The 12,760-nt window shown below is 40.2% G+C and overlaps 1 protein-coding gene across 1 annotated transcript; it reads right to left on the reverse strand.

Annotated features, from left to right (window-relative positions):
- Positions 1-3,811: 3,811 nt before the first annotated feature.
- On the reverse strand, positions 3,812-8,971 carry LOC139390677 (cyclin-A2-like). The gene is made up of 9 exons (XM_071137965.1): positions 8,863-8,971; positions 8,455-8,718; positions 7,810-8,059; positions 7,582-7,682; positions 7,254-7,477; positions 6,871-7,075; positions 6,676-6,789; positions 5,763-5,896; positions 3,812-4,816 (listed from the first exon to the last, which is right to left on the reverse strand). Exons 2-9 carry the CDS (start codon positions 8,668-8,670, stop codon positions 4,765-4,767), a joined length of 1,296 nt encoding a protein of 431 aa, XP_070994066.1. The 5' UTR covers positions 8,671-8,718; positions 8,863-8,971; the 3' UTR covers positions 3,812-4,764.
- Positions 8,972-12,760: the final 3,789 nt, after the last annotated feature.

Genomic DNA, 12,760 nt, shown 5'->3' on the forward strand with positions numbered 1-12,760 from the left:
TATCATACAGTAGACATTGCATTATAGATGGAAGGGAAATTGAGAAAACAAGGCTTTTAAAATGTCAGGGACACAAAAGGACTGTTTGGAAAAACAATGGTTACATTGTACAGAGTCTGGGTTATCATTCAAATTCCTCTGAGAGGATTTGAGAAATAAATGGGTGGTATTTATTTACACATGTGTACATGGAACGCAATTCCCTTTTTTATGCACCTTTCTCTCTACATGAATTTTGACCTTGAACTTAATCATGAAAATAGCATGATATTCACCAACTATTCGTTTAGACCACACTTATTGTTTTTTGCCCTAATACTACACAGTTGATTAAAATTATCAAAGCATGATGATTAGTTGAATCAGCTGTGAAGTGCTAGGACAAAACCAAAACCTACACCCCGAGGACCAAGTTTGGGAAACCCTGAATTGATGTGTGGCAGAGGTGTGTCAACCGATGCACTGTCATTTATAAATTGGTAAAAGCTATTGATAAGAGCTAGGCTAATGAGTAAGCCATTTGGATAAGGGGATTGTAAATTTAACAATTGTTTATATCCATTTGAAATGTTGATCGCTGGAGACAAATGTGAAACCGGTCACATGGCACCAAACTGAAGCATAAACATATCACCTTTTCAATAGTGAAGTTTATTTAATGCTGGCCTTATAACTTACAGATGTGAAATGTGGAGACCCAAGCTATAGGCTTCTGTAGCCATGTGCAATTGACAGTATAGCGCCAAACCTACCAAGTTGATTTGTGATTTTTAGAATGTTTTAATTATATGCCCAGATATTAGCCACTATAGGTAACCGTCAGTTATACCAAAATACAATTATTACAGTCATTTCCCTCTTAGTTTCCTTACATTTTGCATCATTCCATTATATATTTAGTTTACCTTTGTTTCCTGTGTTACATTCGTGTGGTTGTTATGAAGATCGCTAGCAATAGTGGATCATATTGGGCTACGGTATTACAAGTTGTGCAATCATTTGGAACATGTAACCTATTTGAATCATTGTGGAACGCAGACCATACGTCGCAGTTTAAACCTGGAGCACGGTTTCTGACACCTTAACTGTTGTCATCACAGTTCCATGATTAGTGAGGATTATTAGGGTAGATCTATAAAACTACTGGTCGACCACTGTACACTTCTCAACTTCTAATATTTCAAGGATAGAACTATTTAATATGGAAACTTTCAGGATGAATCAAACCAATACTTTTGATTCACCAATATATTTAATATTTTTTTATATATATACTTTCCTAAACAATATCAGAGTATTTTTTTATCTACCAATTGGTGCTGAAATGATGAAGTGTGTATTTACACTGCTTTCCTTAATTGATCCCGAAAATTCGAATAGGGGAAAAAAAGTCAAGTACACCAAATTAAAGGGGTGGCGTTAGATAAAAGTATTGAAAATCCTATTGATTGAAAACTCCTTGAAAAATTCTGTTGTCCAGCAAGTGGGAGGAATTTCTGAGGTTCAATTCAATTTAAATCAGTGCGCACAAGGGAATAACACCGGCAAAGCCCATTACACACCTGCATAAAGGTACAAAGGTACATCTATCAACTAATGAGAAGTGTATAGGAAAAGTGTACATTTCCTAAATCTGAAGGAAATTGGGAGCAATAGTGCTCTGCTCCCACCATGAGGCCAAAACAAGACATAGCATACTTACACATTCGACTAATGCCACCCACAAATTGTGATGAGAAACTTTCACACTTCACAAATTAGAAGATCTGGGGAGCAAAAAGGGTGGTCTCGGTCAGATCCTATTCGGCTCGCTGCAGGTGAGAACGCAGCTCGGACCAAACAGGAAAATAACCAGAAGCGCGCAGTATAATTGGCAAGTGGCTGGTTTGGCCACATATTCAGTCGAAACTTGTTTGCCCTTTTTTGCAGTTCCCTCCCAGCACAAAGGCATCGTCACCTGTTGCAACCCAAGTGCATTGCGTCTGGTGTTTGGCGGAGAATTTGCCCTTGAACACATTTCCTTTGAAGCTGCTGCTTCTGGAGACGGACCGGGGGGGGGGGGCTTTGGTTGCTCTGTCCTTTGCTCCCCCTTTCTTTCTTCAGACTTTTTATTTATTTATTTTTGACAGTCAGCCACCATAAGCTGCTTAGATATGCAGGCAATAACCAGCAAGACGGTTAAATTTTTAAGGAGTGTCATGTCCCACTAAACAAATCCCTCCCATTCAAATAATTGCTAACGTAGCCTATCACAGCACAGCAGCATGCAGATGAGATTTGTGGGGGACAAAGGCGCATAATGTTTAACAACATAAATGGTTATTTTAGTCAGCTCACCAGTGGATTTGGGAAAATGGAAATTGTTCAATACCCTAGTGACACCTGGGGAACGTGCACTTGGCATTTATAGACAGACACACCCACCTAGCTCCAACGTGGAACATAGGCCAACCTGCGCACAGTTTGTCAGAGCTTATTTGGTGGTATCTTGTCACAAGTTGCCCTTAGTTAGGCCTGTAAAAATGTTGTCTATTGTAGTTTAAAAACGAGTGAAAACCTGCATATTGAAAATACAGATTGGATAACCTGTCTTGAAATGATTTGAGGTTATAGTATATGCACTCCTAAACCATTCTAGTAAAAGTGCAGTGAGCAACACATTGATGGTAGAAATCAATGAAAAAAAATGTACCTTTAAAATAAGTTGATACAACAGCATGACTTACTTGGGAAAAATAGAGACTACGCCTCAAAAAGGTTAGAGCCCCAGAGTGAAGGTGTCATGACCATAAAACCTAAGTCAAACGGTCAAAAAAACATTTCCACCATTCATTTTTCCCATCGGGGATTTTAGAAAAACTTAAAGGGCTGTGCTTCGTGTAGACTTAACCTGGCTTGACATTTTAAAGGCGGCGCCGGATGAGATGGCCGAAGTTTTACGGGCTCATAACCAATTCTGCTCGTGTTTTTGTTGATGGTCCAAACACACCAAGACAGTTGTGAAGAGGGCACCACAACACCTATTCCCCCTCAGGAGACAGCAAGAGGTACTGGCGCACCAAGCCTAGGTCCAAAAGGCTTTTTAACAGCTTCTACCCCCAAGCCATGAGACTCCTGAACAGCAAATCAAATGGCTACCCAGACTGTTAGCATTGTCCCCCCTCCCATTTTACACTGCTGCTATACTTTATCCATGCAGTCACGTCACCTCTACAATACCGCAGTCAGTTCCCCCGCACATTGACAGTACTCTCCTGTATACAGCCTTAGTATTTATTGCTCCTTTATTAAATAACCTGCATTTTTGGTTAAGGGCTTGCAAATAAGCATTTCACTAAAATAAGCATAGTGGTCAGCTCATGTGACAAATTGATTAACTCGGAACCCCCAAAAATAGTTTGATAGGTCACCTTGTCTATTCACCCAGACTAAAATGCAAATTGAACATCAATAGAGATGAGCGACTAGAAATCTCTAGCAGACACCTTCCCTAAAAAAGGTGTTGAATAAATTTGCACAAGACAGTTCAAAGGAACTGAACCTAATGTAATCCATTTTAAAGTTAATCCAAAGGTCTTCATTTGACTCAATTCGGCTGTCTCGCCCTTACTTGACGTTTTTCTAAAATCCCCTATGGGAAAAAAATGGTGGGAAAACAATTGGAACCAATACCTTGTTTGACTGCAAGGTTTTATGAGTATTATGACTGATAATGTGGTACTCTATAGGCCACTGAACACAGCCCATTCATATCGCACATTTCCTCCCAAATGTTGGAAGACCAATGAAAGCAATAAGTATTGGACACAAGTTCAGCTTCTTGATAAAACTGATTTAATTTGAGTTTTTCCAAACTTGTATTAAGTTTTAGGCATTTGGCAATGTGGAAAAAAAAAAAAAAAAAAAGACCAAATGGACAATTACCATTTTACAATCAAAATATTCTATAGCTCAAAACTCTAAGACACCTGCAATGTAACAGTCAGAGCGTTGCAGGTGTGATTGCCGAGTACAGTGAAAATCTTAGGCAGAGCTCCAACATGCATGAAATAAAACAATTGAAATAGAAGGGAAGGAGTAAGAGGGTCTTGGAAGGAATGGAATTTATTTACAAGATATTTTACAGCACAGATGCCTTGATTGATAACAAGTGAACTCCAACCAGACCCCTTTGAATGAGGCAAGTGGTTAAAAAAAAATGTAAAAAAAAAAATAAGGCACCGTTCTGCAGAATGTTGAACCAAAAAACTAGACTTCAGTGTCCAACTTTAGCTAGAATACCATTGAGCAGAATGTGCTATAAAAATAAAATCTACAGCCCATATAAAATATCAAGTAATCAGAAAACCAAGACAGCTAGTCCGGGAAAGATTGGTCAGGAAATATTCACAAGCATGTGTTTGAGAGGGAAAAATAAGCTGACGTTTTATTACAAGAATGCAGACTGAAAGATGCATCTGTACAGCTTTTCTAACAGTTAAAAACCACTGAACACATTTGTCTAGTGAGAAGAGACCGACAGATGACTTGATTAACTACATTAAAGCTCAGGGTTGCATCAAGCATAAAAGACAATCCTACAGGATTGTACATATAAAAATACATAAAAGATCACTAAATTGTGCCCAAAGCTACAAAAGATTGCTGCCATGGTTCAGTTAGACATTTTGGCAAGATGCCATGTAAAAAAAAAAAAAGATTAAAATGTGCATGAAAAAAAAAAGATTAAACCAGTTCTCAGCATTGGTGAGCAAAGGAAAGAAATCAATTCAATGACAACTTCTCTGGGGGCTCGATGAGAGAGACCTCTTGGTACCTGGACAATGAGAAACACAATATGGTAGGAAAACCAGCACTAATCAGTCATGTTCAAGCTAATAGAAATCTGTAAAATTAACACATCAAGTGGTTACCAAGCACGTAAGCTTACTGGACATTTTATACTGAACAAAAATATAAAACGCAACATGTGTGGTGTTTGTCCCATGTCTCATGAGCTGAAAGAGCCCAGAAACGTTCTAGACGCACAAAAATAAATTTCTCTCAAATTTCTCATTTGCCAAGATAATCCATCCACCTGACAGGTGGATGGATTATCAAGAGGCTGATTAAACAGCATGATCATTAGACAGTACTGGAACAAAAAGTGACAAATGTGCAGTTGTCACAACACAATGCCACAAATGTCTCAAGTTGAGGGAGGGTGCAATTGGCATGCTGACTGCAGGGTTGTCCAGAGCCAGAAGTGAATGTTATTTTTTCTACTGTAAGTCACCTCCAACATAATTTGAGATTTTGGCAGTACAGCCAATAGGCCTCACAACCGCAGACCACGTAACTACACCAGCACAGAACCTCCACAGCCAACTTCTTCACCTGGGGGATCATCTGAGACCAGCCACCAAGACTGCTGATGAAACTGATGAGTATTTGTCTAATAAACTATTTGATGGGAAAACTACATCTGATTGGTTGGGCCTAGCTTCCCAATGGGTGGCATCGTTGCACCCCTGCCCAGTCATGTGAAAGCCATAAATGATGGACTAATTTATTTCAATTGACTGATTTCCTTATATGAACTGTAACTCAGTAAAGTCGTTAATTGTTGCGTTTATATTTTTGGTCAGTATAGATTAGCATCAAATGAATGAGATACTAATTGGTTGTTAACATTAGCAACATATGCCAAATTTGGTATATACAGTGGATTACGGTGACCACTAGTGAGTCATGAACAACTTAAGAATTTTGAAATCACTTACTTTGCACCCTTGTACTTCTCCCGTACTGACTGCTGTGCATGTGTAGCAGTGTTGAGATACATTTGGTGCAGATCCTCTATGCAAGGCATCAGGTCTTCTAAAGAGTAGCCAGTCACCTCTGCCAGAGACTTTGACTAATAAAAAAAACAGAGTCAGGAAAGAGGAATTTTAAAAAATGGCACTGCAAATTTATTTGTTTTAGAGCAAAGACAAGTCATTTGAGTTTGGGAGAAACTGTTTATCAATTGCAAACTTTCATTCCACACAGGCTAGCAGTCTCTTCAGGGTAAGACAATCTCACAACAGCAGTATAAGGAAAAATGTAGGTTTAACTGTTAAAAAAATTAAATACAAGCAAGAGACTGCGTGTCAGGGAGGAGGCTGAGGATCATAAACACATGGGCAGCAGGGGGGATTAGAGATGGTGTATTCCTATGTTGTCAGTAAGCAAACCTGTCAACTAGGGTATCGCCTACCTATCAAACAATTAACTTAAAAAAGCAGACTTAATATAGAAGTGACTTTACTGACAGTTGGAAATAAGGTTTTGTATGTGCCAAGTCAGGGTATAGAACAAGGGCACTTAACCTTCAGTGACACCAAATTGGCCAAAGCATCATTGAGCATCAAAAAAGGCCTGATTATTACTGTGAAGCCTTGCATATAAAGGAGATTTTTAAAAATTGTGTGAATGCTTCTTCAAAAGCCAGTGAGTGCCCGTGGCAGAGTTACTGCAGGGAGGGATTTCCTGTTAGCACTAGCTACTAAATCCCGGCCTACTGCATTGCGGCCAAGACCTGTTGAAGACACTACATGTTGTTGCCCTATTTTGAATGGGGGCATGGTGGCCAAACCAGAAGGCCAAGGAAACTCCTACCCCGTTGGAACACTTACTGTGGCATTGCAAACTTACCCATGAGCCTCCTGTTACTGTGTGATTTGCCAAAACTAAAGCGGCAGCAGAAGTCTGAGAAGGGAAGTATTTCAGGAACGGGTCCGAGTCAACTAGACTGAGCTCCCCTAGGAACTAAGACAAACATAGAACAATAAAACCACAATTTCAACTTAAATTTCCAGATGTGTACACCACAATGTGTGCTCTGCTCACCATTGACAAGCTCTCCACCTGGCTGCTGACTGGCTGGGTGAGAAAGTACTGCGTGAGAAACTGGTTGATGGTGGGAGAGGCAAGATCAAAGGAGAGCACTTTCAGCACCAGATGCTCCATTCGCAACACTTGCTTCTTCGTGTAGGTGTCATCCGTGATGTAAACAAACTCTGCGACCTCCGGGGGATAGATCTCTTCAAATTTCCTGCATTAATGAAAACGTGTGTCAGATGTTGGTGCCAATCTTTTCCATTCATTTGGGACAGAGGCCTAATACATCAAGTGAGCGCTACACAACAAACAGCAAAGACTAAGTCCACTCCGCACACCTTTGAGACACAAACTCCCTTTAATAATGCTGTGGAGGAGTCTACAACACTTACGAAGCCAACAGCATTGCAGCGGTCCCGACCAACTGCAGCTTCCCCCGCAGGACTGACATGGAAGACAGGAAACGGTCGATGTAGTTCACGGCAAGGTACAGCGTCTCGTTCTGGAGCTTGTACTCCTCTCCAACCTCCACCAGCCAGTCAACGAGGATGGCCCGCATGCTGTTGGTGATGTCTGGCTGCTTTTTCATGTAGCCCGCTTTTGGTCTGGACTTAACCTAAGGACAAGAGTCCAAAGACAAAGGGTATCCACAATACTCTAGTTACAGGTCAGTTATTTCAGCGCCAACTGAAAAATGACTGCATGCGCAAGTTTGCTCACCTCCATTTCTCTAAGATACGTGTGTATTTCTGAAGCATACTCCGTTGCCACGTTCACTGGCTTCTCGTCGCCTTCAATAACCGACATATCCATGGGAGAATCTGTAGATATATATCAAGATAATTGGAAAATGTTTGACTTTCTAATCCATATTGAGACAACACCATGTTCAGAGTTTTAAAAGGGTAAATAAGTTAGGGGATATATAAAGTCTGATTGATCACTCACCGTCAAAACTAACATTCATGTTAGATACACATGTTGCTGGTATAGCAAGAGAGGAGAGAGGCTGCCTGAGAAGGGTAACTGTTGGGTTCAGTGTCAGGGGTGGAATCTCTGTGGAGGGCTTGGCCTTGAGGGACACCTGTTTCTTGGAGCAGGCACTATCAGGCTCATCCACATGAATCTGGAAAGCTGGTTGCTTGCTGCCCAGCTTGTCTGCATAACTTTTGGGTACTTCATTGTCACAGGATAGCACCTGAAATGAGGGCAGATCATTTCAAAGAGCAGACAATTATTTCCATGCTCATGGTTTCTAAAGTTAAATTAATACATTCGATGGACAAGAATTGTGTTTGAGAATGCAAATAGGCCATTCCAATGAGCAGAAGAGGAGACTGACAGCATAAAATGGCGGACTAACGTTAGTTGGAAGTAAACCTACCCAACATTTCTAGAAACAAATACTCAGTAAAATGTAAATAAAATTGCTTGGTAGTGAAAATATTAACTTTAAAAAGTGTTTCCCTAAATGTAGCAAATTAGCTCGCCACCAGGCTCAATCTGCATGCTACTGCTATGTTAGCTAGCTAGTCTACAAATCTGTAAGTATATGGTGTTGGCTGGCTAGTGGCTAGTTAGCAAGTTACCAACCTGTTTTGTGCCGCGCAGAGTTTGAGGTTTGCTGCGTTTGTTGTTTTGCAAGGCTCCCAGGACAGTTCTCTGTGGCGCTTTTGGGACAATGTTCTCCTGGTTGTCCACACGGTTTTTGATTGTACCCCTCAGTCCGGACAGCTTATTTTCTTGGTTTTGGTATTCTGGCAGTGGAACATCAACTGCGCTTCCTTGTCCTTGGGTTGATCCTGACATGTTAGCCTATGTTCCACCGTTCGTGGCTCACTGAAGTCAAACAAGTCACTGCAGATACGTGCAATTTGTCACAGAAGATTAAACAGAACCTTGATGGTAAATAAAATATAAACTGGATTTACAAATGAGCTTAGAGCTAGAGGCTAGGTTAGCTAGTTATCGCACAAGTCTCGTGTTGAGATGGCAACGTACCGTTAGCAAAAGTCGGCGCTGCAAATTTGAAACCCTATCTGGACCGTTGACGCAACAAAATCCTCTACATGAAAACACAACATTAGCTGGCCATACGGTTTGAGAAAATGTTATAACTGCTAACTAGACCAAGTCCCTTGTTTCTCAGAACATGCAGCTAGAGATATGCTGCTTTTTTTCTCAATTCAAGTAGCCCGCGACCATTGAAACGGCCAATCAGAGCCGAATGCGAAAGTACGTCACGAAGCTACGGCGGCTGATAGAACTCAGATTCCCTGTGTCCGCGAATGCCGCGAATGCACAGCCGTTGAGATTTCGGTGTACACTTTTGTCAGGCGGGACAACCTGAAAATGAATACTCAAAGGCCGATTTTTTATCACTGTAATTCATATAATAGTGTATAAACAATTATGATCTCTCTGAGAGCATCTCAAAGTATTGTTACACTCACTTATGTTATACAGAGTAGACAACCCCCCCATGACAAATGAACCACAAATTATTAAACATTTGATATATTTAAATACTCTATTTTATATTTTTTTATTTGAACCTTTAAACAGGGAGTTACCATTCTCTTTCACAATAAAGCCTGCATATGCAGTTCATAAGACAAAATCCAATGAAAATTATATACTAATGTAAAACAAACTAAAATATAGCACAACACAAATATTCAAGAACAACTGTTACATTCCTCAGTAAGAAGTTCCCAAATCAATATTTTAAATTGCGGAGGGGGACCAGAACATTCAATTGTAATGTATTTTGTAGTTGGTTCCAGCAATGATGCGCATTATAACTAAAAGTGGATTTACCAAGTTCTGGGGAGACCAGAGAAATCTCAACAGTTTTGTTTCTAATGTTTTTATACTTTAACAACGAAGTTTGGTAAGTTTGAAGCTTATGTAGTAGAGCTTTGTAAACAAAAAGGCAGTAATTAAGTGATCTACTGGACATTGAGGACCAGCCAACCTTTTGAACCAGGATGCAGTGGTGAGTATTAAAAATACCACCTTTGATAAAACGAATGGTGATCCAATAGACGGAAACCAAAGGTTTAAGAGTAGTGGCTGCTGCAATCTGGTAAAGGCTGTCACCATAGTCAAGAACTGTCAGGAATGTTGACTGTACAATCTGCTTCCTGCTATTTAGTGAGAGGCAAGATCCATTTCTAAAAAATAAGCCAGGCCACTTTAAATTGTAGCTTTTTAACTAGCTCATCTGTACGTTTTTTTAAACATTACATTTTTGTCAATGCAAATGCCCAAATATTTATAGGCGGGAAGCCGATCAATGGGAGAACCAACCATGAATAAACACGTAGTCCATCTTAATTTTTTGGTGAGAATTAAAGAACATGTATTTAGTCTTGCCCGCATTAAGTACAAGTTTTAAACCAACCAGGGCTTTCTGTAAGTTAACAAGGTCAAATTACAGCTCTAACAGGCTGTTCAACAGTTGGGTCTTTGGAATAAATAACAGTGTTGTCTGCATACAGATGAATATTACAAGTTTTAACAGATAGACCAATATTATTTATGTAAATAGTACAGATCTCAATACCGACCCGTGCGGTACACATACATATACTTGAATAGAAATATAACTTGTCAAACATGAAAATATAATTGTTAATGTGTAAACCTATAAAAGAGAACATACAACAGATGATATAGCTAGACCAACAGAATATAGGGCTTTAGACATCCAGATGTTGTTGACAATTGATATAAATAATTCATATTATGTAACATAATTGATGCTAGTATCTTACAAAAAACAAACAAAGCTGAAAAATAAACTCTATACAAAACAACAAGCCATTACAAATGAAGTGTCAAAGTTTGTATCCTCATTGAAGAAATTCATTAAAGAATCCAAATCGTAGTTACCCAAACATTTCCAGCAGCAATGACACCTTTGGTCTTGACATTCTGTCCTTTGAATTTTGTCGATGAAGAGGTCAGTTATAGTACCTGGGGAAACGGAAACAAACACACACGTTACTGTGATTGTAGTTTTGCATAACCATGTTGTCACATTCATTATGCACCCAGGAGATGTAGGATCCCTGGCAAGCTAGTCTACTGTGATGGCTGTTTTTTTATTTATTTGAGTGAAACGATAATGTTACAGCAATAACTGTAACTAAAGTCTTTCGAGGTGAGTTGGTTGCTTCTAGTATTCCTCTAGCAGATAGGCAGACTCGTCTAGAATGTTACAATATTCAGGAGTAAGGAAGTCTGCATTCCCCTTGTGAACATGAAGATCATCACACACACACACACACACACACACACACACACACACACACACACACACACACACACACACACACACACACACACACACACACACACACACACACACACACACACACACACACACACACACACAGAGAGAGAGAGAACGAGAGCGATATGTGTGCAAGGGTTGCAATATTCAACATCTTTCAGTAATACAAAAAAAAAGCAGTTTGCAACACTGGTAAGCCTATTTACTTTTAATGAGTCAATCAGCTGAAACTTTTTGGCCAAATGCAGCTGATACTCAAGCATCAGACGAATCATCTTGAGTGTGTGGCTCACTGAATCGTCACTGATATCTAAAGATTAGAGCCGCAAATACAAATGTGAGACTGTCTACAGTGCATTCGGAAAGAATTCAGACCCCTTGACTTTTTCCAAATGTTGTTACGTTACAGCATAATTCTAAAATGGATAAAATTGTCCCCCCCCCCCCCCCATAATTAATCTATACACAATACCCCATAATGACAAAGCAAAAAGTTGAAATTTTTGCAAATGTATGACAAATAAAAACAGAAATATCACATCTATATAAGTATTCAGAACCTTTACTCAGTACTTTGTTGAAGCACCTTTGGCAGCGATTAGCGCCTCAAGTCTTATTGGGTATGATGACACTATGAGCTTGACAAACCTGTATTTGGGGAGTTTCTCCCATTCTTTGCAGATCCTATCAAGCTCTGTCAGGTTGGATGGGGAGCGTCGCTGCACAGCTATTTTCAGGTTTCTCCAGAGATGTTTGATCGGGTTCAAGTCCAGGCTCTGGCTGGGCCACTCAAGGACATTCAGAGACTTGTCCCGAAGCCACTCCTGCATTGTCTTGGCTGTGTGCTTAGGGTTGTTGTCCTGTTGGAAGACAAACCTTCACCCATGTCTGAGGTCTTGAGCACTCTGGAGCAGGTTTTCATCAAGGATCTCTGTACTTTGCTCTGTTCATCATTCCCTCTATCCTGACTAGTCTCCCAGTCCCTGCTGCCACTCAACCATAAAGGTCTGATTGATGGAGTGCTGCAGAGATGGTTGTCCTTCTGGAAGGTTCTCCTATCTCCACAGAGGAACTCTGGAGCTCTGTCCGAGTTCTTGGGCACCTCCCTGACCAAATACCTTCTCCCCTGATTGCTCAGTTTGCCCGGGCGGCCAGCTCTAGGAAGAGTCGTGGTGGTTCCAAATTTCTTCAATTTAAAAATGATGGAGGACACTGTGTTCTTGGGGACCTTCAATGCTGCAGAAATGTTTTGGTACCCTTCCCCAGATCTGTGCCTCGACACATTCCTGTCTCGGGGCGCTCTATGGACAATTCCTTCGACCTCATAGCTTGGTTTTTGCTCTGACATGCACTGTCAACCTTATATAGACAGGTGTGTGCCTTTCCAAATCATGTCCAATCAATTGAATTTACCACAGGTGCACTCCAATAAAGTTGTAGAAACATCTCCAGGATGATCAATAAAAAAAGGATGCACCTGATAGCAAAGGTTCTGAATACTTATGTAAATAAGGTCTGTTCTACATTTTTTATACATTTGCAATAAAATCTAAACCTGTGTTTGCTTTGTCTTTATTGAGTATTGTGTGTAGATTGCTG

The sequence above is a fragment of the Oncorhynchus clarkii genome, chromosome 31 (assembly GCF_045791955.1).
Source record: "Oncorhynchus clarkii lewisi isolate Uvic-CL-2024 chromosome 31, UVic_Ocla_1.0, whole genome shotgun sequence".
In the NCBI taxonomy this organism is placed as follows: Eukaryota; Metazoa; Chordata; class Actinopteri; order Salmoniformes; family Salmonidae; genus Oncorhynchus; species Oncorhynchus clarkii.

Coding starts and splice junctions, on each gene's coding strand:
- LOC139390677 (XM_071137965.1), bottom strand. CDS start 8,670: ATGTCAGGATCAACCCAAGGACAAGGAAGCGCAGTTGATGTTCCACTG. Junction 7,683..7,809: donor CATGAATGTTAGTTTTGACG/GTGAGTGATCAA, acceptor ATATATCTACAG/ATTCTCCCATGGATATGTCG. Junction 7,478..7,581: donor CGTATCTTAGAGAAATGGAG/GTGAGCAAACTT, acceptor TCTTGTCCTTAG/GTTAAGTCCAGACCAAAAGC.